The 26202-nt window shown below is 37.1% G+C and overlaps 1 protein-coding gene across 1 annotated transcript in view; it reads right to left on the bottom strand.

Annotated features, from left to right (window-relative positions):
* The window catches only part of MALRD1 (MAM and LDL receptor class A domain containing 1), a 690246-nt gene that overhangs the window by 530852 nt on the left and 133192 nt on the right, over nucleotides 1-26202 (bottom strand). Inside the window, exons 15-16 of the mRNA XM_063611006.1 lie at nucleotides 621-773; nucleotides 89-194 (exon numbers count right to left, since the gene is read on the bottom strand). Coding sequence (XP_063467076.1) covers nucleotides 89-194; nucleotides 621-773 — 259 coding nt within the window. The remainder of the gene's footprint in view (nucleotides 1-88; nucleotides 195-620; nucleotides 774-26202) is intronic.

Below are 26202 nucleotides of genomic sequence, written 5' to 3'. Positions count from 1 at the left end.
AATGAGTAAGTGCAGACGTACGCCCGCAAACACTTGACCACTAGGGTAACTGTTTAATATATTGTTTAAATATTTGTTTAATATTTACCAGAAGGAAAGTATGCATCCAGGTCCTGTCTGGCTGAAAGTTGGGCTCTGAAGCTTAGCAACTTGCCACAAGCTGCTGCTTTTCTTCAGAATGAACATAAAATGCCCTGTTGAGATACAAAAACAAACCCTTCATTAACCTATTGTATTCTAAAATGAGACATCTGTCTCTTAATCCTACACTGAGCAAGATCATTGTTTAACTGAAATTAAAATTATACAATAAACAATCAATCAGTGACTCTTAGTCAAATTTGCTCTGATAAATGTTGAACCACTATCTACATCTCATGCTAAATGATACCAAAGACAATGGGTAGTTTCAGCTAGTTCAGCCAAAAATACATCTATATGCTATCTGTACCACCCATAAAGGAATCAGTCCATGCAGACAGCATAACTGTAATTGACAATATTCAACTATCCAACTGTTTGTTGTAGTTATCACAGAACCGTACCAGCTTCCCTTTCTCTTCTGAAGTCTAACTGAACAGGAAATAGCAGTGGTTAGAGAGTCCCTGTTTGCTTCTTACCTTGAGATGTGTTGAGACTATGATCCTGAGGTGGAGCCTGGTGCTCAAAATCAGCAGAAAGTTCACTCTGAGAGCTCCATATCCAGTCAAAATGGTCACCACTAATTGCTTCAAACCAACCACAGCTGTTTGCTTCAAAATCACACTTGGAAACTGAAGAACAAAAATGTGGCTCTTATGTTTGTTGGCTCTCCAAACTGCTCCCACGCTTTGAAAAGGCAGAGCTCAAATAGAGTTCACCTTATTATGCTTCTGTACGTACATGAAGGGCAATGAGGGACACATTTCAGAAAATAAAAAAGATCCTTTCTCATTTGCAAAAATGGAGCTACACTTTCCACACTGGAGACTGAGAAGGCAGAATTCTCAATTTAAGAAATACAAATTTTTTCCGAATATTCTGAGAAACAACATCATTCAGCCCGATTGCTTATAGAATTGCCAAGGTATGCCTAATTCACTCTGATACTCATGTTAGTTTCCCTGCTACTGTTACATCAGCTGGGAGGCATCATTGTTCCTACAGGGTATTTCATGTTAAATCATGAAAAGCTGCTACTTCTAAACAATTTAATAAGTGAAGAATCCCAGATACACTATATTTAATACAATGTGTACCCCAGATTTTTATACAGCTTAATATTTCACAAAGTGTTATATGCATTGCCTATTTGGTGCAGAAAATAATTTGAACTATTTTTCAGATAAACATGCAGAGAAATCAGTTAAATTCCACAGAGATATTTTTGAAGAGGAAGAGGAAAAAAGGAAGAAGAGAAAGAAAAAGAAAGGGAAATTATAATGTTAGTAATGTAATAGTATAGCTGATAGTTATTGAACACTTTGTGTAACAGATCCTATGTGGAATATATATATCTTTTTTTTTTTTTTTTTTTTTTTGAGACGGAGTCTCGCTGTCGCCCAGGTTGGAGTGCAGTGGCGCAATCTCAGCTCGCTGCAGGCTCTGCCTCCTGGGTTCACACCATTCTCCTGCCTCAGCCTCCTGAGTAGCTGGGACTACAGGCACCCGCCACCTTGCCCGGCTAATTTTGGTATTTTTAGTAGAGACGGGGTTTCACCGTGTTAGCCAGGATGGTCTCGATCTCCTGACCTCATGATCCGCCCGCCTCGGCCTCCCAAAGTGCTAGGATTACAGGCGTGAGCCACCGCGCCCGGCCGGAATATATATATCTAACTTTCACAAACAGCCATATAGAAAGGTATTATTGTTGTTGTTATTTTACAAAAGAAGACAGAGAGGTTGAGAGAAGTTATTAATGTAACCAAGGTCAAATATTTAGGAAGTTGTAGAGTGGGATTGTAATCCAAATATTGTGACTCCTAGGCTAATATTCTTTCTGCAACTGTTGACAATAAGTGTTAACTGTCATTAGATCGAAAAAAAAGTAAAGCAAAAAGGTATAATCTGAATTTGCTTGGCGTGAACATTCAGCTGTTACTACATAGACCAATGCAAAATGAAGTTCATTTTCATTGATGATGATTACACTGAAATTCTTAGCCATTGGCTATTTTCATCAAAGAATATAGTAATAAACTGCATAGACATACCCTTGTAAAATAAATTAGGAAGTAAACAATGAGTTTAGGGAAAAAAAGTATAAACTAAATCACTAAATGAGATTACAAAATTTAAAATTATAAGGGCATTTTAATGTAATAATAAAATTATAGGGAATTTAACCTAATTGTAAAAGCATTTTAACCTAATGATAAAATTATCATTTTGAATCCTGAAAATGCCTCTTATACATGGAGAAGAATGTGAGGTAATAATATTATAAACAATTTATAAGTTTTTTATACTTTCTATGAAATGTCTAATTTCAAAACCATATTTGCTTTCTATCAAATTTCCTGGCCCAAATTTGGCCAGCAAACTAGTTCTGAATCTTATCAGAATCAAAGGGAATGTATAAGTACATCTATATATCTAAAAATAAATACTTTAAAAATGTCACATCACTTTAATATGCAAGAGATAGCTATACTTCAGTATATAAAGACAATTAGAAACAAGCGAAATGAAAGAAGCTTTACTATATTTAGAGTAAAGATTTCTCAGTTGGGCACAGTGGCTCACACCTGTAATCCCAACACTTTGGGAGGCCTAGGCGGTCTGATCATGAGATCAAGAGATCGAGACAATCCTGGCCAACATGGTGAAACCCCGTCTCTACTAAAAATACAAAAATTAGCCAGGCGTGGTGGCATGCCCCTGTAATCCCAGCTACTTGGGAGGCTGAGGCAGGAGAATCACTTGAATCCGGGAGGCTGAGGCAGGAGAATCGCTTGAATCCGGGAGGCTGAGGTTGCAGTGAGCTGAGATCCTGCCACTGCACTCCAGCCTGGGTGACAGAGTGAGACTCCATCTCAAAAAAAAGATTTATCAAGTAAAGTTTAGAAATCTGTGGTAAAGCAAAATTATATACTGCTCAAAAATTAAAGATAATAACAGTAAATAATACAAGTTAGAAATAAAATGCAAAGGATATTTGTCTTCATATTATTAAAAGCTATCTATATAAGTACATAATATGCAAACAACACATAAATACACATAGAGTCCAGGGTTTTCAAAGTGTCTAGATGTCATTTCAATACCTGGGAAGCAAATGCTTTTGATTCTTATTTCAGACAATTCAGGGAACTGGATCTAGAAGTTATTGTTATGTAAATATGGGGAGAAAGCAGGTTATTGTTAATGTATAATATCTATCTCACATAGCTACCTGGAAAGGGAACCTTATTATCTGCTATCCAGGGAGATATTGCTATAGAAATAAGTGAATATTCGAATGGTAGTAAAATTTAAGAAATCACATCAGTGACTTTGTAGTTCTCTTAGATAAGACTCTTCAAAGATAATGATTTTTCAACAGGTAATTATGCTGTTAAAATTCAGATATGCTTTTCTAGTATTTTTTATTCCTATATATTTAAAAACGCCCCTTGATTGATCATAAATGTAATAATCAATTAAATTAGTCTTCTAGTTATCCAGTAATTGAATATATAAATATATATGTGTATATGTAAACACACGTATACATATATAAAATTTCTAAGTTAGAAAAGGAGAAATAGCCTGGATATGTTTTAAAAATTGAGATCCTAGGATTTTTCAGTTTCTGAAGCATTATTGACTTTCTCAGTTATCATCATTGGAATCCTCATTTTTGCAATAATAATTGCAATTAGCATTTACTCAGGGTTTAGTGTATAGCAAGCTTTGTGCTAGGGGCTGTTACAGGCATAATAGGATGCCCGTTGACACAAAATTTCTATTTAATAAAAATTATGCCTGTCTGTACTATGGCTATAGGTTGAAAAGCTAATGATTCTACAGCAGCTTTTAGTTACTGTGAGAAAAATTACCTAAATGACCTCTATTAATTATGTAAATATCATCACAGCAGTTGCCCCTGGAGAAAAGACTTTAGGTGATACTTGCTGAGCTGGCTCACAGGTCCATCCCTGTCATTTTTTTGAGCTCTTCATTGAGAGAAAAGAAGATGAATTTATATAGAAACCAAAAAAAAAACGTCAAGCAGGAAGGGGGAAAAAAAAGCCGAGAATCAGATTCTTTCTTATTTCAGATTCACTGCCTTAGAACTTCTCTGATGGTTTAGGATGATTCTATCGAGGTTTGTTGATAAGGAATAAACATGAAGTGTGCAAAAAAGAAGTCTGAATTCTGAAGTCTGAGCTGGTAATTTGGGCCTCACACAAGGATTTAAACATTCATAGGAGAAAATACGTCCTAACACATCATGTGGTTGAACTTTGAACAGTTGAACTCCTTCTGATATTAGCCACAGAGGCAAGATGCGCATGTTGAGTGAGAAAAACAAAATAAACCAAAAACAAAACAAACGCTGAGTATGTGAGTAGCAATTTTAAAAAGTTAAAACCTAGAGCGGCCATTGTGACTTACAGAAAGATCTGAACCAGAAAGAACATAAAAGTAGAGTGAAAAACATCTGTTAATACATACATCATCTTATTTAATCCTCATGAAATATCAAAGAAAATATTATTGTCGCTATTTTATTTTATTATTCTTTTTTGAGACAAAGTCTCATTCAGTCACTCGGGCTGGAGTGCAGTGACATGACCTCAACTCACGGCAGCCTCAACCTCCCAGGCTAAGGCAGTTCTCTGACTCAGCCTCCTGAGTAGCTGGGAACACAGGTGCATGCCACCACACCCGGATAATTTTTAAAAAAATTTTTGTTGAGATGGAGTCTCCTCATGTCGCCCATGCTGGTCTGAGGGCTCAAGGGTCCTCGTGCCTTGGCCTCCCAAAGTGTAGGGATTACAAGTGGTAAGCCACCGTGCTTGGCCATGTCCCTATTTAATTTAATTTAATTAATTTATTTATTTATTTGGAGACAGTCTTGCTCTATACCCCAGGCTGGAGTGCAGTGGTGCGATCTCAGCTCACTGCAACCTCCACCTCCCAGGTTCAAGCGATTCTCATGCCTCAGCTTACCGAGTAGCTGGGAATACAGGTGCCTGCCACCACACCCAGCTACTGTTTGTATTTTTAGTAGAGATGGGGTTTTGCCATGTTGGCCATGCTGGTCTTGAACTCCTGACCTCAAGTGATCCACCCGCCTGGGCCTCCCAAAGTGCTGAGATTACAGGCGTGAGCCACTGCACCTGGCCCGTGTCCCTATTTTAGATATGAGAAATATGAGGTTGAAAGAGGAGTGACAGGTAATTTTTCAGTGCTCATTATTATTGTCACGATTCTAACCCAAACCTGATGGCAAAGCCTGTGCTCTTAAAAATTGTACAGCTTCTATTAAGTTAAATCATTAATAATAATTATAACAATTTTTAAACAGCTATTCTATACCAAGCATTATGCTATGTGTTTTTAATGGAAGATGATACAAAATCAAAACATGCATGACCATGGGACACATTCTGGAAATAGGTGTCATACCATACAGTAATAATGGCTGCTAAGCCCACCACATTGACTCTTCTTGTTCCTTTAAAGATTTTTTTTTTCCTCTAGATTTTGTGACCCTGCTGAAAGTTGCATGAAGGAGGACAAAAGTTAATTGAATATTCTAGTATGTTGGCTTAGGTTCATAGAGGTTGTCCTTTATTTGATTAAGCATTTGCTATAAACTCCAAATGCATGAATACTATATTCTCTATTTTGGAACAGGTTCTGTAACGTTGTAATTCTTTTGAGTTTCAGGCTTTTCCATGCATTCTAATGGTTATGTGTTTGAAGTTATCATAAGGTTGAAGCAATTAAACTCTAGACTTCATCAATAGTTAATAGTCATTAATTATTTAAAATAAAATATACAATAGTAAGGGAATGCTTGCAAAAGTACCATAAAATTATTTTAAAGATGTCTATATAAATGAATAGAAATAATTAACACTTTTAAAAATGCCAATACATAAATAATTAAATCATTATTGTATTTGGAATAAGAATAATTAATTACACTATTCTACCCATGGCTTAAAGGGTCTTCTGAGATCTAGACAATGCAGATGTTATTGGTAGACAATTTCTCATGGGTCTCTTACGCTTCTGCACAGGTTATGAGCAGGGCCATTAACTGCCCCTTTGTTCCAGACTATCCTTTCAAGGATATTTAAATAGTAGAGCTATGAAAGACAGATAGTGACTCCCTTTACAACAGAAGGAAAGTTATTACCCTGTAGAATAAAGATAATGTCTCCTTCTAAAGAAAAGGTCAGACAAGTTTATTTGCAGCCTATTATAAAAGATTTTATTTCCATAAGTTTAGGCCTCTTTAGTGGTGATAGAAGCCTGCTTTGTGTGTACATCTATCTACCTGGACACCTCTCTGTTGTTCCTTTTCTCAGGGGACAGGGGGAGCAAGAAGAACCAATGCAAATATGTTGCTCACAACATCTGCTATACCATCAGTCATAAAGTCATCTGTCTGTGACACAGGAATCCCACCTCTTCTGTCAGCATCCATGAAACAATGGCAGGCTAACGTGTTTCCTTATCAGTCAGGTAAAATTTTAGACCCTTCACAATATTTGACACTATATTAAATATCTGTGTATACTACCACTTTGCAGTGAGCTGAGATCATACCACTGCACTACAGCCTGGGCGACAGAGTGAGACTCCAACTCAAAAAAAGAAAAAAAGGAAAGCTTAGACTCTAGTGTGGGAAATTCATAAGCAAGTAAGCAATCATGAGAGAGTAAAAACCACTATGTGCTGATTCATTCATCAGTCATTCATTCGACAAAAACTTAGCAAATAAATGCTAGATGTCTGCACAAGTATAAAGTCTAAGAGCACAGCAGGGAAAAGAAAGAAAACCTCTGTCCTCATGGATTTTACATATGAAAGCCAGGGGGGTGTGGACATTAGTGGAGATAACAAGAAAAACACAAGATAAATAAGTAATGGTAAAAGGGCCAATAAAAAATAAAATAAGGAAGAATATTGAAAATGTTAGAGCAAGGGGCTGTAATTTTATCAATGATCAAGGAAGACTTTATAGAAAAGTTGGCAACTAGGTAAATGGCTGAAGGAGGTAGGCGAGGAAGCAAGTTTTGCAGCTTTTTTTTTTTTTTTTTTTATACTTTAGGGTTTTAGGGTACATCTGCACAATGTGCAGGTTTGTTACATATGTATCCATGTGCCATGTTGATTTCCTGCACCCATTAACTCGTCATTTAGCATTAGATGTATCTCCTAATGCTGTCCCTCCCCCCTCCCCCCACCCCACAACAGTCCCTGGAGCGTGATGTTCCCCTTCCTGTGTCCATGAGTTCTCATTGTTCAATTCCCACCTATGAGTGAGAACATGCGGTGTTTGGTTTTTTGTCCTTGCGATAGTTTACTGAGAATGATGTTTTCCAGTTTCATCCATGTCCCTACAAAGGACACGAACTCATCATTTTTTATGGCTGCATAGTATTCCATGGTGTATATGTGCCACATTTTCTTAATCCAGTCTGTCGTTGTTGGACATTTGGGTTGGTTCCAACTCTTTGCTATTGTGAATAGTGCCGCAATAAACATACGTGTGCATGTGTCTTTATAGCAGCATGATTTATAGTCCTTTGGGTATATACCCAGTAATGGGATGGCTGGGTCAAATGGTATTTCTAGTTCTAGATCCCTGAGGAATCGCCACACTGACTTCCACAATGGTTGAACTAGTTTACAGTCCCACCAACAGTGTAAAAGTGTTCCTATTTCTCCACATCCTCTCCAGCACCTGTTGTTTCCTGATTTTTTAATGATGGCCATTCTAACTGGTGTGAGATGGTATCTCACTGTGGTTTTGATTTGCATTTCTCTGATGGCCAATGATGAGGAGCATTTCTTCATGTGTTTTTTGGCTGCATAAATGTCTTCTTTTGAGAAGTGTCTGTTCATGTCCTCTGCCCACTTTTTGATGGGGTTGTTTGTTTTTTTCTTGTAAATTTGTTTGAGTTCATTGTAGATTCTGGATATTAGCCCTTTGTCAGATGAGTAGGTTGCAAACATTTTCTCCCATTGTGTAGGTTGCCTGTTCACTCTGATGATAGTTTCTTTTGCTGTGCAGAAGCTCTTTAGTTTAATGAGATCTCATTTGTCGATTTTGGCTTTTGTTGCCATTGCTTTTGGTGTTTTAGACATGAAGTCCTTGCCCACGCCTATGTCCTGAATGGTATTGCCTAGGTTTTCTTGTAGGATTTTAATGGTTTTAGGTCTAACATATAAGTCTTTAATCCATCTTGAATTAATTTTTGTATAAGGTGTAAGGAAGGGATCCAGTTGCAGCTTTCTACATATGGCTAGCCAGTTTTCCCAGCACCATTTATTAAATAGGGAATCCTTTCCCCATTTCTTGTTTTTGTCAGGTTTGTCAAAGATCAGATAGTTGTAGCTATGCAGCATCATTTCTGAGGGCTCTGTTCTGTTCCATTGATCTATGTCTCTGTTGTGGTACCAGTACCATGCTGTTTTGGTTACTGTAGCCTTGTAGTATAGTTTAAAGTCAGGTAGCGTGATGCCTCCAGCTTTGTTCTTTTGGCTTAGGATTGACTTGGCAATGCGGGCTCTTTTTTGGTTCCATATGAACTTTAAAGTAGTTTTTTCCAATTCTGTGAAGAAAGTCATTGGTAGCTTGATGGGGATGGCATTGAATCTCTAAATTACCTTGGGCAGTATGGCCATTTTCACGATATTGATTCTTCCAACCCATGAGCATGGAATGTTCTTCCATTTGTTTGTATCCTCTTTTATTTCATTGAGCAGTGGTTTGTAGTTCTCCTTGAAGAGGTCCTTCACATCCCTTGTAAGTTGGATTCCTAGGTATTTTATTCTCTTTGAAGCAATTGTGAATGGGAGTTCACTCATGATTGGGCTCTCTGTTTGTCTGTGATTGGTGTACAAGAATGCTTGTGATTTTTGTACATTAATTTTGTATCCTGAGACTTTGCTGAAGTTGCTAATCAGCCTAAGGAGATTTTGGGCTGAGACAATGGGGTTTTCTAGATATACAATCATGTCATCTGCAAACAGGGACAATTTGACTTCCTCTTTTCCTAATTGAATACCCTTTATTTCCTTCTCCTGCCTGATTGCTCTGGCCAGAACTTCCAGCACTATGTTGAATAGGAGCAGTGAGAGAGGGCATCCCTGTCTTGTGCCAGTTTTCAGAGGGAATGCTTCCAGTTTTTGCCCATTCAGTATGATATCGGCTGTGGGTTTGTTGTAGATAGCTCTTATTATTTTGAGATACGTCCCATCGATACCTAATTTATTGAGAGTTTTTAGCATGAAGGGTTGTTGAATTTTGTCAAAGGCCTTTTCTGCATCTATTGAGATAATCATGTGGTTTTTGTCTTTGGTTCTGTTTATATGCTGGATTACATTTATTGATTTGCGTATGTTGAACCAGCCTTGCATCCCAGGGATGAAGCCCACTTGATCATGGTGGATAAGCTTTTTGATGTGCTGCTGGATAAAGGAAACCAACCACTGAGGGAATCACAGGGACAAAGCCTTGAGGCCAAAGCTTGCTTCTCATGTTTCAGATGTATTCAGAGACCAGGGTGTCACAAGGACAATGAGTGAGGGTAGAATAATAAGATATTAAATTAGACAGGCACTTCAATTTTTTTGGCTATGATTTTGAATGAGATGGGAACCAATTGAGATGTTTTAAGCAGAGATGTGACAACATCTGACTTTACTGAAGAGAGTGGAGGACCAAAAAGGAAGGGGAAGAATACTGCAAAAATCTAGACAAAAAATGAGAATTCAAGGTCAAGGTGTGATATGGTTTGGCTCTGTGTTCCCACCCAAATCTCATCTTGAATTGTAATTCTTACGTGTTGAGGGAGGGACTTGGGGGGACGAGATTGGATCATGGGGGCGATTTCCCCCTATGCTGTTCTCGTTGTAGTGAGTGAGTTCTCATGAGAGCTGATGGTTTAAAAGTTGTGCTTCTCCTTTCATTCTCTCTCCTGCCACCATAAAAGACGTGCCTTGCTTCCCCTTCACCTTCTGCCATGATTGTGAGTTTCCTGAGGCCTCCCCAGCCATGCAGAACTGTGAGTCAATTAAACCTCTTTCCTTTATAAATTACCCAGCCTCAGGCCGTTCTTTAGAGCAGTGTGAAAACAGACTAATACAGTGTGGTAGCAATGAAGAAAAAAATAAGCCATTTTGGAGATATTTTGAAAGCAGACATGACCAGATTAATTGATATCAAAAGTGTAGTATGAGAAAAACAGAAGTTAATGATTTCAAAGTCTTTAACCTAAGCATTTGGAACAATGGAGGTACCATTTATGAAGTGGGGAAGACTGTGGGGAGGCAGGTTTGGAGGTGGTTGGGGGAAACAGAATCTCAATTTTGGACATGTTGCACTTGCTGTTCCTATTAGGTATTCAAGTGATCATGTCAGGTCAAGAGCTGTATGTATGAGTCCAGAGTTCACATGAGGAGGTTAGGCTGGAGATATAAATTAGAAAATTATCAAAGTGACAAAAAGAAGGCATAAAAATAGGAGAGAAAAAAAATAAAGAGTGGTGCCCCATGCCATGGGAGCCAAGTCAAGTTTAAGTATTTGAAGGAGGAGGGTGATACCATCTGTGTCAAATGAAGATTGAGAATAGGTCACTGGATCTAGGTCACTGGTAGCTTGGATGAGAACAGTTTCTGTTGAATGGTGACAGCCAGAGCCTCACTGGACTGAGTTAAAAAGAGATTCAGAAGAGAAAGTTTAAAGAAAGTGAATACAGTGAATTCTTTTGAGTAATATGAAAGAAAGGAGGAAAATGTAAAGGAAATGAGAGAAAAATGGTATGTTAGCAGGAAGGAGAAATTAGATCAAGAGAAGATATTTTTAAGATGTGAGAGGTAAAAACATTTTTTTTCTTTCTTATACAAAAGACTGGTAGACAGAAGAACTTTCAGGAGTAATGCTGTTGAACAGGCAAATAGAGAGGGGTTCTACATAAAAGAAACACGGACAGTTTACTTCGGGTACAGGAGAAAAGACTGACTTTACAAGTGGGTAGAAGTGGTGCTGGAACTTCTAAAAGTTCTTTTCTGGTTGTTTCTATTTTTTCAGTGAAATAGTACGTAAGATCATCAGTTGAGGCTAGGAATAGGGAAGTGGAAGACAGATGTCAAAGAAGACAGATGTCAAAGAAGACAGAAGAAAAATGTGGTATTCATTGAGGAGGGTGGGGGAAGGAATGGATTGGGGAAATTGCATGTGCTTGCTGGGTAGCACTGAGAACATGCTTTAGGGTGGCAATCCCCAATGTAAAGTGAGAACAGGTATCACTAGGTTTTTGTTTGTTTGTTTGTTTTTGTTTTTCCATCTCTAGCCACATTCAGCTATGCTTTGTGGACTGGATGTGGAGTATAAGGAAAAGGGTGGAGTTAAAGATGAGTACAAAGGTTTTACCTGTAGCAACTGAAGAATGGTGTTGTCATTTCTAACCCCGGGCATACTCTAAGACCGTGTTTGGAGGAAAGTCTCAGAAGCTTGCAGGTGGGTATGAAAAATTTAAGATCCCAATTAAACATCCAGGGGAAGATGTCTAATAGAGAGTTAGATCTGAGTCTGGAGTTCAATGAAGAGGTTTAAACTAGAGATATAAATTTGGGAGACATGATCATATCAACAGCATTTAAAGCTGGAGACTAGATGAGTTTTCTACAGTAGCGAAGATAAAAGATCTAAGGTCTAGACATCAGAGCCAGAAAGAAAAAGAAGCAAAGATGAGAAGGAACAATCAAGGAAGTTGAGGAAAACCTAGGGAATTTGCCATCTTGAAAGCCAAGTGAATAAAATGTTTTCAGGAAATGGAAAATGTGGTTACCTGCAAATATTGCTTTTAGTAATCCCCATTTATTTACAAGGGATATTTTCCAAGACCCCCTAGTAGATGGCTGAAGTTCTGGATTATACTGAACATTATGTACGCTGCTTTTCTATCTGATAATCAAGTTGGCTAACAGGCAGGGGGGTCATAGACTGCCTGAATACACTGGACAAAAGGATGATTCACATCCTGGGCAGGACAGATAAAGACAGCATGGGATTTCATCACACTACTCAGAATGGAGTGCAATTTAAAACTTGTGAATTTATTTCTGGAATTTTCCATTTTATATTTTCAGACTGAGATTGACTGTGGAAGGCAAAACTGCAAATAAGGGTGGACTACTGTATAAATCAGGATGAGGGCTAAGAATTGACATTTAGACATAACAATATAAGGCCCTTGTGGGTCCTGATTACAGGGGAAAAAGCCCGAATGGAGAGAACTTAAGAAAATATTGGAGGAGAGAATAGCTTTTGACAACATCCTTCGAAGACTTTATCAAGGAAAACTGAGAAATGAGGCGGAAAGCTGTCATATAAAATGGGGTCAAGAGAGTTGAACAGCATGTTTATCTAGGCTCATGGGGAAGACACAGTAGACAAGGAAAAAGTGGTGGGCTTTGCTGGAGAGACGCCACTGAATATTAAAGAAAGGATGGGATCTAGTTCACAAGCAGAAAGTATAGAAGTGTTCAGACAGCTCGTGTATGATAATAGACTGACAGTGTCATTATGGAAATTGTATTTTAGAAACTAGAAATAATGAAGAAACCAAGGCTGCTTGAGTAGCACTAAAGACTGACAGTGAAAAAGAAGAAAATGTTTTGTTGTTACTGGATAAATGACTCTCATCAGGAACTCTTGTAACTTGAGAGTCCTTAAAGAGGCCTCAACAGGCTATGAAAAATATTACAAAAATACAAACAATAACTGTGTATTAACTCATACTAAATTTTTACAGGCTTACAAATAACCTATGTTTATTTTCTTTATGTTTATGTTTAAAAGTAAATATAACTTAGGCACATCAGGGTCTCTAAGGAGCACCCACAATTGCGTTTGAAACGTGAAATTGTATTAGTGAGCTCATGTTAATAACAGTACCCATTGCTATATTTATGAGAAAATTGTTAGTGCTATGGTGATATGAGGTGGGTTGTTATTAGACAAATAATTTTTTTAGATAATCACATTAACAGTATACTATAGTAATATAGATGAACAAAATGTATGATTCGTAAAATACCCTACTATTTTTTCTCTGGGGGTAGGCAGAAATCAGTGATGTATTTTTAAAACAACGTAATTTTTTTCAGTCACGTTAAATGTTTATTTATATTGTCTTTGTATTATATATATATGTGTGTGTATATATATATTTTTCTTCCACAGACTAAGCCAATGATCTCAAATGTTTTACACTTCTTGATAAAAGCTCAATTACCTAAAGAGCCAAAATATGAATATTTTAAGCTAAAACTCAAGTTGCTTGGTTAAAGTTCACAGAGATCTCTTATTACCCAAGATAACCTGCTCTCCAGGATATAAGGAATTATTTATATTAACCCTACCCATTTTTACAACCCGAATCAAGTGCAATTGCATTAATATTCCCATGCCTTGTAGCACAATTTAATAATTCCATTTTTCTTTTCTTTTTTTTTTTTGAGATGGGGTCTTGCTGTGTTGCCCCAGGCTGGATGCAGTGGCATGATCACGGCTCACTGCAGCCTCAACCTCCCAGGCTCGAGAGATCCTTTCATCTCAGCCTCTGAGTAGCTGGGACTACCGGCATGTGCCACCATGCCCAGCTAATTTTTGTATTTTTTGTAGAGATGAGGTTTTGCCATGTTCCCCAGACCGGTCTAGAACTCCTGGGCTCAAGCGATCCACCTGCCTCAGCCTCTCAAAGTGCTGAGATTACAGGTGTGAGCCACCAAGCCTGGCTTGATAGTTCCATCTTATTTCATGACTATGTATGCCTGATGTTGTAAGTTATTTTATCACTACTTCCCATTCCCTCTTACAATTATATTGTTGATCGTTTGTTGAAATAATGTTGGCCTTCTTTCAGAACTCATTGTGGGGCATACAGTATTTCCAGGAACTGAAGAAATATTTGAAAAATCTGTCTAATAAATTTCAAAACTGAAAAGAATATAAAGCCGTATTTCAAGGATCCCTGTGAGCACAAAAGAACAAATACAAAGAAAACCCACAAAGGCACACCCTAGCCAAACTGCCGAAAATCTATGCCAGAGAGAAAAATGTTAAAAGCAACTGGAAAAAAAGCATAAATCACCTTCAAAGAAAAATTATTAGACCTCTTTAATAGATGCAATGGAAACCAGAAGGAAAAGGAATGTTATCTTTAGAGTGTTGAAAGAAAGTAACTGCCAGTGCATTTGTTTTCTATTGATACCCAGGACATTTGTTTTATTTTAGTTTCTATTAGTTTTCTATTGCTATGTAACAAACAACCGCAAACCTAGGGACTTGCAACACTCATTTATTATCTCTTAGTTTCTGTAGGTCAGAGGTCTAGGATGGCATGGCATGGCTGTCTGCTTAGCGTCTCACAAGGTAGTAATAAAAGTACAAGTCACGATGGCTCTTATCTGGAGGCTGTGGGGGGAAATCTACTTCCTGGCTTATTCTCATTTAGGTGGTTGGCAGAATTCAGTTTCTTGTGGCTGCAAGACTGAGATCCTTGTTTTATTGCTGCCTGTCTGCTGAAGATTTCTTTCATCTCCTTAAGCCCGCCTGTCGTAGCTTTTCATGTGGCTCCTTCCATCTTTAAACCAGCAATGGTATATCAAACCCTCTTCTTATTTGCTTTTTCCCCTACTTTTTCCTTATTGTGATAAAATACACATAACATAAAATGTATTATTATCTAAACCATTTTAAGTGCACAACTTAGGAGTTTTAAGTGCACAACTTAGGAGTATTAAGTGCGTTCATATTGTTGCACAACCATCACCAATATCCATGTCCAAAACTCTTTTCATTTGGCAAAACTGACATCTGTACTCATTACACAAGAATTATCCACTCCTTTCTTCCCTCAGGCCCAGGAAACTACCATTCTACTTTCTGTCTCTAAGATTTAGGCTATTCACTGTACCTCAGATAAGTCTAATCATATCATTATTTCTTTTTGTGACTGGCTTATTTCACTGAGCAGTATGTCCTCAAGTTTTTTTTTTCTTTTTTCTTTTTTTTTTTTCATTTATTTACTTATTCCTTTGGACGGAGTTTTGCTCTATTGCCCAGGCTGGAGTGTAGTGGCACGAGCAATTTCGGCTCACTACAACCTCCGCTTCCCAGGTTCAAGTGATTCTCCTGCCTCAGCCTCCTGAGTAGCTGGGATTACAGGTGCACACCACCATGCCCAGCTAATTTTTGTATTTTTAGTAGAGATGGGGTTTCACCATGTTGGCCAGGCTGGTCTCAAACTCCTGACCTCAGGTTATCCACCTACCTGAGCCTCCCAAAGTGCTGGGATTATAGGCATGAGCAACCGTGCCCGGCCATGTCCTGAAGTTTTATTCACTTTGTAGCATATGTCAGAATTTCTTTCCTTGTTATGACTGAATAACATTCCATTGTATGCATTCACCACATTTTTCTTATCAACTCATTGGTCAATGAATAATTGGGTTACTTTCTGGTTTTAGCTATTGTGAATAATGTTTCTATGAACATGAGTGTGCAAATATCTCTTTGAGATCCTGCTTTCAATTATTTTGAATATATACCCAAAACTGGAATTGCCGAATCATATGGTAATTATATTTTTAATTTTTTTGAAGAATTGCTTTCCTCTTCCACAGTAGCTATGCCATTTTACATTCCCCAACAGTACACAAGAGTTCTGATTTCCACATCCTCACCAACACTTGTTAACTTCTGGATTGGTTTTTTGTTTGGTTTTGTTTTGGGTTTTTACTATTTTTGGGTAGTAATCTAATGGGTGCAAGGTGGTATCTCATTGTTTTGATTTGCATTTCCCTAATGTTGGTGATGTTGGACATCTTTTCACGTGCTTATTGGAGAAATGTCCATTAAAATATTTTGTCTTCTTTGGAGAAATGTCCATTAAAATATTTTGTCTATTTTTGAATTGAGCTGTTGGTCTATTATTGAGTTTTAGAAGTTCTCTCTATATTGTGGGTATCAATCCCTTATCAGATATATAATTTGCAAAAGTTTCTCCCTTTCTTGGGGTTGCCTTTTTACTCTGTTGATAGTGTTTTAGGATGCAAAAAATTTTAAAGCTCTCATAAAGTCCAATTTGTCTATTTTTTATTTTGTTGCCTGAGCCTTTGGTGTCATCCATTAAATCACTGACAGCCTCAGCATCATAAGGTTTCTGTCCTACATTTTCTTCTAAGAGTTTCATAGTTTTAGGTCTTATATTTAGTTTATGGATTGATTTTGAGTTAATTTTTGAATATGAAGTTAGGTAAGGGTCCAACTTCATAATTCCACAAGTTGATATCAGCTTTCCCAGCATCATGTATTGAAAATACTGGATTTCACCAATTGAATGGTGTTGGTACATTTGCCAAAAAAAAAAAAAATCACTCGATCATATATGTGAGGGTTTATTTCTGGACTCTGTAATCTATTCCATAGATCTATACATTCATCTTTTTGGCAGTACCATACTGTTTTGTTTACTGTAGTTTTGTAATAAGTTTTGAAATCAGGGTGTGTGTGTCCTCCAACTTTGCTCCTCTTTTTCAGAATTATTTTGTCTATTTGGGGTTCTTTGAGATTCAATATGAACTTACTTTCTATTTCAGCTAAAAAATGTTATTGGTATTTTAACAGGGATTATATTGAATCTGCAGATCACTTTGAGTGGTACTGACATCTTAAGAATATTAAATCTTCTGATCTATGAACATGGAATGTCTTTTCATTATTTACATTTTTAAAAATTTATTTCAGAAATGTTTTTTATTTTTTATTGTACAAGTCTTTTGCCATCTTGATTAATTCCTAAAGACTTTTATTCTTTTTCAAGTTATTGCAAGCAAATTGGCTTTTTAATTTCCTTTTTGGACGGTTCATTGCTAATGTATAGAAATGCAACCAATTTTTGTATTTTAACTTTATATTTTGTTGAATTCATTTTTTTAGTTCTAACAGGGTTTTTTTGTAGAACTTACAGGGATATTTACATATAAAAATTCTTTCTTTCCAATTTGTATGACTTTCATTTCATTTTCTTTATTATTATTATTTTCTTTTTTGTTATGTTTTAAACTAATTGCTTTTGCTAGTAGTACTAGTATTTGCATAATCATGAAAAGTGAAAGTAAATTTCAAAATGGACTTTAAACACAGGGACACTGCCACAGTTTTACTTTGTTGATATGATTGTTTATGAGCATAACGTTTTGGGGAAACATTTGGCAAAATGTGTTGAACGTCATTAAATGACAATTCAGGCCGGGCATGGTGGCTCATGCCTGTAATCTCAGGACTTTGGGAGGCCAAGGCGGGTGGATCACCTGAGGTCAGGAGTTCAAGACCAGCCTGGCCAACATGGCGAAATCCCATCTCTCTTAAAAATACAAAAATTAGCTGGGCGTGGTGGTGCTCACCTGTAGTCTAGCCATTAGGGAAGCTGAGGCAGGAGAATCACTTGAACCTGGGAGGCAGAGGTTGCAGTGAGCCAAGATCGCACCACTGCAACCCAGCCTGGGTGACAGAGCAAGACCCTGTCTCAAAAACAAAACAAAACAAAACAACAACAACAAAAAACTTAAACCAAAAATTTCCCTTTTTATGATCTATCCTAAAGGGTTTGTCCTGATGCCAAGTTTGGCTTGAGAGCTAAGATGTGTAGACATGTTAAACATTCCCTTAAATGAAAACATACAGAGTATTTGTCTAGTTCCTCATAAATGGCCACACGAGCCCAGGTCTAAAATCCACTCTGGCATTGAACTTTTCTGATACATTGTAATTTCACCATGCCCAAGCAAAAATTATATCCAACAGTGATTCACCCTGCAGCCTGTCCCTTAGAGTTTCTGAAGGTCCAGAGAAGTTTTGTTGAGATATGTTGTATCTGTCATGCTATGTAGGTATTTCAGTCCTTCAGTTACCATAAATAAAAATCAGAGATAATTTAACATCATGGTCAGTGTGTGGTGTTTTAACTGGCAGAGAGAGAGAGACTCCTTGAAAACCTGTACACCTGAGTTACATTTTAAGTAATTGCGGTTTTATATCATAATATAAATAAATATGGAAACATTCAATTAAATTATCCAAGGCTATCAAAATTCTGCAAAACTTCCTAACCTCTATGTATCCCAAACAGTTCTTGAACAAATCCAGTAACTTTTTCTCTTATTTACCAAAATTGGTCACAATTTATATTTGCTATTTTTTCTATAAAATCTGAAGATATCTCAAGGTACTGAAGACCTAAATTTTGAGCAAACTTAATAACCCGTTTGAGGTAGGCCATAATCAGTCTCATGTAAAAGAGAAAGTAAATTGTGTTAAAGATGGTTGTGAAAGTGAGAAAAATTAAAATAAATAGCATTAAAATATTAAATGCTTGAAATTCAAGAATAGCAATGGTCCTTTTCAGGAGGATTTAAGTTCGTAAATAGAAATCCTGAGGGTGGCATTGCCTTTTCCTCCTTGTAAGAAACCTCTCTTTTTTCAAGCAATTAAGGTCTCTATAAAAGAAGTGATATGCTCGTTTGTTGAACACTAGAATCGCAGCCTAAATTTTGCATGCTTCCTTCAAACCTTGTTGCTGCAAAGAAGACAAGAAAAAAAAGACTCCTACTTCTCTATATTCTTCACTGTGTCTTTACCTCACCTCCACTCATTGCCAGAATCTTTAACGAAAGGATTCACAAAAATGGGATGAAGAATTAGCATTTCTATGAATAAACAGATTCACAGTATAAAATTAGCTTTTTCAAAAAAGCAGGCCAAAAAAAAAAAAAAAAAACTCAAGACTTTAGAGAAATGGAGCTCGTTTCCTAATTTTCTAATTCAATTCCCTATGAAGGTGGGTCCATTATCCAAATAGTGATCTTTTATTATCCTTTTATGTCTAAAAAATTATCTTTTAAGTCCCCGAAAAGCACTATAAGAATTAAAAGCAATTTAATACATTTCAGATTTATAAAATGTTCTGTGATTAAATAAATAATTACTAAGGAGAAAGGATTAAGTATTATTTTTTAAAGACATTCATTCCTTAAACTTCTCGACGGCATTTACTAAGTGACCATTTGACATACTAGGGACTAAGGGCATCGTTTCTCCTCCAAAAGTGAAGTTTTGATCATTGGCTTCAAACTTCCCGTTTCTTAAACTGCTCATGTAGGGAACTTTTCACAGTTTCCAAAAACATCATTCTCAATGTAATGACGACCTTAAAAGGATAGAAAGGCTGTACGATTTGCAGTTAAGAATGTAGGTTTTGGGCCGGGTGCGGTGGCTCACGCCTGTAATCCCAGCACTTTGGGAGGCTGAGGCAGACGGATCACGAGGTCAGGAGATCAAGACCATCCTGGCAAACACGGTGAAACCCCGTCTCTACTAAAAAAAAAATACAAAAAATATTAGCTGGGCATGGTGGCGGGTGCCTGTTGTCCCAGCTACTCAGGAGGCTGAGGCAGGAGAATGGCGTGAACCCGGGAGGCGGAGCTTGCAGTGAGCCCAGATCGCACCACTGCACTCCAGCCTGGGCGACAGACTCCGTTTCAAAAAAAAAAAAAAAAAAAAAGAATGTAGGTTTTGGAGGCAGACCGTGTTTAAAACGGAATTCTAACTGATAAGAAACTAAATGACAAGAAAGTTCGTAAAATGAGGGAAATAGTACCTCTTATATTTGTTTTGATGATTAAAAGACTATATAGGTAAGGTTCTTAAACCATGTACATTTGGTAACAGTCTTAATGTATATCAGAGACAGGCCTAGAACTGTTAATCCCTGGCAGAACTTGCAATAGACACTCCTCTTATACAGCAAGAAAACTAGAAAACATCTTAAGGAATTCCTGCTGAGGACTTACCTACCTTCTATTGAATATATTCTCCAACTTCCTAGAGTTAAAATAGCTACTTGTTTACATTTCTATTCCAGTTATCATTACAACAGTATTAAATCGATACATTTCTTACCTACTAGGCTAAGCTTCTTTTCTTAATTTTTAAAACAAATTTTATTATGTATATTAAAGATATACAGCATAAGGTTATGGATACATATAGATAGTAAAATGGTTATTACAGTAAAGCAAATTAAATATCCATTATCTCACATAATTACACTTTTTTTTCTTTTTTTGTGGCAAGAGTAGCTAAAACTTACTCATTTATCAAATCTCAAATCCAGGAAAGTGTTATTAACTGTAGTCCTCAAGTGTTATTAACTGTAGTCCTCAAGTTGTACATTACATCTCTAGATACATTTCTCCTTCATATCTACAACACCGTATCCTCCGATCTACATATCTCCATTTCCTTCCCTTGGCTCCTGCCTCTGGTAACCACTGTTTTATTCTCTATATCTGTATATAATTTTTAGATGCCACCCATAATTGAGATCTTGCAATATTTTCCTTCCTGTATTTGGCTTATTTCACTTAGCATAATTTCCTCCAGATTCAGCCAGGATGTGAAAAATGGAAGAATCTCTTTTTTTAAGGCTAAATAATATTCCACTGTTTTTAGATACCACAGTTTATCTATGTGTACATCAAAAGACACTTAGGTTGTTTTCATATCTTGGCTATCAAAAACAATCCTGCAGGGAATATGGGAGTGCAAATAGCTTATGAGGTGGTAATTTCATTTCTTCTGGGTATATACCCAAAAGAGGGATTGCTAAATCATAGGGTAGTTTTATTGTTAATTTCTTTGGAAACCTCCATACCATATTCCATAATGGCTGCACAATTCACATTCGCACCAACAGTGTATGAGTACTCTTTTCTCCACACTCTTACTAAAATGTGTTACCCTTTCTTTTAATTATAGCCATCCTAATTGATATGAGGAGGTATCTAAAAGAGTTTTGGATTTGTATTTCCCTGACGATTAATGCCAATGAAATGTGAAATATCTGTTCATATACCAGTTGATTATATTTATGTCTTCTGTGGAGAAATGTCTATTCAGGACCTTTGCCCATTTTTTATCTATTTATCTATTTCTGAGTTGTATAAAATCTTCATAAATTTTTAATATTAACTCCTTATCAGATATACGGTTTGCAAATATTTTTCCCGATATGCAGGTTGCTATTTTATTTTGCTGAGTGTTTCCTTTACTGTGCAGAAGCTTTCTAGTTTGAGGTAAGCCCATTATTTATTTCTGCTTTTGTAGCCAGAGCATTTGGTGTGACATTAAAAAATCATTGCCAACTCTAATGTCAAGGAGTTTTTCCCCTATGCTCTCTTCTAGGAGTTTAATAATTTCAGGTCTTAAATTTAGGACTTTCTTACATTTTGAATTTATTTAAGTGTATGGTGTAAGACAAAGGTCCAATTTCATTCTTTCGCATGAGAACGTCCAGATTTTCCGGCACCATTTATTGAAGAGACTATTTTTTCCCTACTGTGTCCTCTTGGTGCCTTTGTCAAAACTTATTTGGTCTTTTATGTTTAGATTTATTTCTGAGCTCTCTGTAATAGACTACATTTCTTGAGGGAAATGATCACACTTTCTTCTTACCAAATCTCTTGGTATAGAAAAGATGCTCATAAGGTTTTATGTGGGTCACAGCATGGCTGCTTGCCAATGTATTAGCACTCAGCAGTGGCCCTGATTGTTCTCGTCATTCTCATGTATGTTTTGAATGCAGAGGAAAGAGTCTCTCCAACTCTTTGCCCCACCACACTTCTGGAAAATGTCTGTGTTCCTCCACTCTCTTGACTCAAAACCACCTTGGTTTTCACTTCGGGTATGGGTAATCAATAAGATGGGATGCTTCTCTTGCCTTTCCTCTTGCCTTTTTTATGGTGTTCAATAGCACAGTTATTCAAATACTTTTGGAAATGCTTATCCACCAACAGACAACGTTCTTTTTTTCTTCTTCTTCTGTATTACTTTTTCAGGGATGCTAGCATAATTTTAGTATCATTTAAGTAGAATGCAGAAGGAATGGAGGCATTGCCCTGGAAAAGGACAAACTGAAAGGAGACTCTCAAAGGTGGAAAAATATATAGAACTAGGCAGGATCTATAGTTTTATGACCATAGAACTATTTATTGATACACTATCATTTGAAATAACATTTGTAAGCAGTATAAAGTCTTCCACTACTAGTTGTACTGAAATAGCAACTGCTTAAAATAATAAGAATATTATGATGTTAAAAATAATTCAATAAAGAAATGTTTATAATTATATATAGTGATAAGAAAATATAAGATCTACCCTCTTTTTTATGGGGGGGTGGCAGACAGGGCTTCTCTCTGTCACCCAGGCTGTAATGCAGTGGTGTGATCTCAGTCACTGCAACCTGCACCTCCTGAGTAGCTGGGATTACAGGCGTGTGCCACCATGCCCTGATAATTTTTATATTTTTAGTAGAGATGGGGTTTTGTGATGTTGGCCAGGCTGGTCTCGAACTCCCGGCCTCAAGTGATCCACCTGCCTCAGCCTCCCAAAGTGCTGGGATTACAGGCTTGAGCCACCGCGCCCAGCTAGATCTACCTCCATAACACATTTTTAAGTGTACAATACATTGTCATTGACTTTAGGTACCATGTTATACAGCAGATATCTAGAGCTTATTCATCTTGTTTGACTGAAAATGTATGGCTGTTGATTAGTAATTTTCCACTTTCTCTCCTCCCAGAACCTGGTTACCACAATTTTACTCTTCGATTCTACAAATTTGACTACATAGATACCTCATATAAGTGGTATCATGTGGTGCTTATTTTTCTATGACTGGCTAGATACATCCTTGTTCTTGTGTTTTCACCTCTATCTTGCATGTATTTCAAATGTTATTCTCCAATAGGGCAAAACTGAAAGTTAGCAGGACGTTTTCATTCATCGCCTCTAGTTTAAAGCGAATCTGGTTTGTTCTCACCAGAAGTCATTTCCATGATGCAGAGGTCTCTGTTCTGACTGTCTTCATCAAACAATGCTCACTTGAGTAATCTGCACTTTACGTTCAGAGAGTAAATATGAACATATGAATATTTGCCGAAGGAGTCAGTAATGCACTCACAGCAATTAGTTTCATGTGCTTCCTTTGGGCACTCAAGTGGAAAATCACGGATCTTCCTGGATGAAATACAACCTGCATCCTCATCAGGCACAAATCTGGTTTCAAAATTGAGATTAAGAGCGTAAAACAGGCTCTCTCCCTTTAACAAATAAACAGAATGCATAATTGTGTCATCAACACTAGCTTTTAAATATTCTGAAGGAGAAGAAGCTTGATTAAAGGCCAAATCAAAGTAGCACTTGCGATTTTCATCATGAGGACTGTGAGCAGAAAACTACAGCTCTAAGACTGCTTTGAAGTGGTGCAGCCATTTGTATGCCTATTAAAGATTTCAAAAGCTTCAAGTCCTGTTCAGGGTCTGGGTAGTCTTGGTAAACCTTTGGCCATTCTGCTCCATACATATAACAATTTACTGTCAATGGAGCATGGCATGTTTTTAAATATTCCTTTCAGTTTCTCTCCATAAACTTCTGCCCATTACTAACCCTGAACTCCACAAATGAGATCCTATAATTGTCTACTGGACATATTTGCGAAAACAATAAGAAACGCCTTTTTTGCCTTTGTGTACATCCATTGATCTTTCAGGAATCATTCATGTAATTTGTCCTAATTAGATATATAATCTATCCAACTGATCTGGTGTTCAGATAGATGCACACATCCATGAATCCTGAGTGAATTTAAGAAAAGAATTCTCCGTAAGCAAGATCAAATAGTCTCAAAAACTTTTGCTAAGGTTAACTTTAGTAATGCTTTAAAACCTTTAACCACACTTTTGCCTCGGTAAGAGCTCAGGAAAGGCTACCCCAAAGTACTTTGAACCGAAGGAGATTGGGAGGTACCCCAGGAGCAAGGTCACTCTGATCTTCCCTGACCTTTCCTTGTGAGCGCTGGTCATAAAGAAATTATGTGGCTTATCTTGCCTGAAATTAGGTCACAAGATCCTCATTCTAGAGGGGGCCTTCCCTGTTCCCAGAGGGGAAGAAATTCTACACAAAGGAGTCAAGGAGACTCTGAACACAGGGGCTTTGCTAAGGTTCCCTGCTCAGTCTGTTACCATTGGATCGTACCCTTTTGTCCGATCACATTTCAAAATGGCTGTTTGTTCTTCACCAAAACTAAGCAGAAAAATACACAGTTTTCTAAATAGGAAAAAGGGGCTGAAAAACAAATACAAATGAAAAAATAAAATAAAGCATATGGTTTTCTCTGGGTCTTTGCATCTTCATTTCTGAAGGCTCCTGTGTCAAGTAAAACTTTGATAAACAAATTCGTTATGCTTTTCTCTCATTAAACTGTCTTTCATTTTAGGAATGTCAGCTGTGACCCTTATGATGGGTGAGGAAAGGTTTTTGTCACAGCTTTCTGCCCCTATACCTCCAAGTACTACATTACAGGAGAATGCTCTTCAATGTCAACTTTAATGCATTTCAGCTATTGTGATTCTGGTGATGTGGTATTCAATTAGGAGAAAGAAAATCTTTAATTAAACAACAAAAATAAGGTAATCCTGTTTAACTCTTAAAAACTCGTGCATTTTTTTTTTTTCTTTTTTGAGACGGAGGCTCACTCTGTTGCTCAGGCTGCAGTGCAGTGGTGCGATCTCGGCTCACTGCAAGCTCCGCCTCCCGGGTTCACGCCATTCTCCTGCCTCAGCCTCCTGAGTAGCTGGGACTACAGGTGCCTGCCACCACACCCTGGCTAATTTTTTGTATTTTTAGTAGGGACAGGGTTTCATCATGTTGGCCAGGCAGGTCTCGAACTCCTGACCTCAAGTGATCCGCCCAGCTCAGCCTCCCAAAGTGCTGGGATTACAGGTGTGAGCCACCGTGCCCGGCCAAACTCATGAATCTTTAAATGAATCATTAAATCTGCTGCTCTGCACTCCTCAGTGTCTATCAGAATCATACACACACAAGTGCATACACACACGTACACAGACACACATGCACACACACATGCACACATGCACGCGCACACACACAGACACACAGGCATGCACGCACACATACGCAGACACACAGGCAGACACGCGCACACATGCCCACACACACACACTTGCATGAACACATGCACAGAGCTTAGAATGGTCTATTATGCATGCAGGATACACATTCTGAATAAAGTAAATACACGTTAACCCAATATAAGTTAGCACCCAGAAATATACAATCTCTCGAATGAAAAATGTCTTTAATAAAGGACCTTTAATTAAAAGTTCTTTAATCGTCTCAATTCAGAATCATGTGACCCAAATTTTTCTTGATTAGTCCATTCAGCTCCTGTAAGAATGCAACTGTTCCACTCACTAAATATGTTGTTTAAGTAAATATAACTTAGGAATATACAGTACGTCTGATTTTCATATGCAAATCTTTTCCATAGATACAGATTAAGAAAAACAAAGTGTGACACTTTTCAGAAAACATTTTTAATATTGTCAGATTCATTGAGATCTGAGGGTAGGAGTGGTCAGACAGAAACATCAATTAGTGCTAGAAAGAGAAAGTAACTGAAGGTATAGTGTAAATTCTTTCAATGTGTACATGATCCCAGAATCTAAATAATGATTAGGTTTTAAAATACATAGTTGGCTATATGAGATCCATTTTTATGGCAACATTTCTGGCCTTTAATTGATATTCTCTCCAAAAAATTTAGTCAAAGAATTAGACAAACTCCATCTGTGATTTGAAAATATTAAATTTTGAATGGAAACACAGAATTTTAAGGTCCAGTTTTAAATTTTTGTTGGCCTTACATCATTTTCCCAAACACAACATTTTTGGTTTTTTTTGATCTCCTGGGTGATTCTGAAATATGAATATTATTACATGCTTATTTGAAGTTCTGAATAAAATTAATGGAGAAGTGAATATTTATAAAAGTGCATTTAAAATATGCAAAATAATTATAATTTTTTCATAATATTTATAATTAAAATATTTGGATGTAATAA

The sequence above is a fragment of the Symphalangus syndactylus genome, chromosome 10 (assembly GCF_028878055.3).
Source record: "Symphalangus syndactylus isolate Jambi chromosome 10, NHGRI_mSymSyn1-v2.1_pri, whole genome shotgun sequence".
NCBI classification, from domain to species: Eukaryota; Metazoa; Chordata; class Mammalia; order Primates; family Hylobatidae; genus Symphalangus; species Symphalangus syndactylus.
Note: the sequence above shows the minus strand (reverse complement) of the source record. Positions and strands in the feature narration are given on the sequence as shown.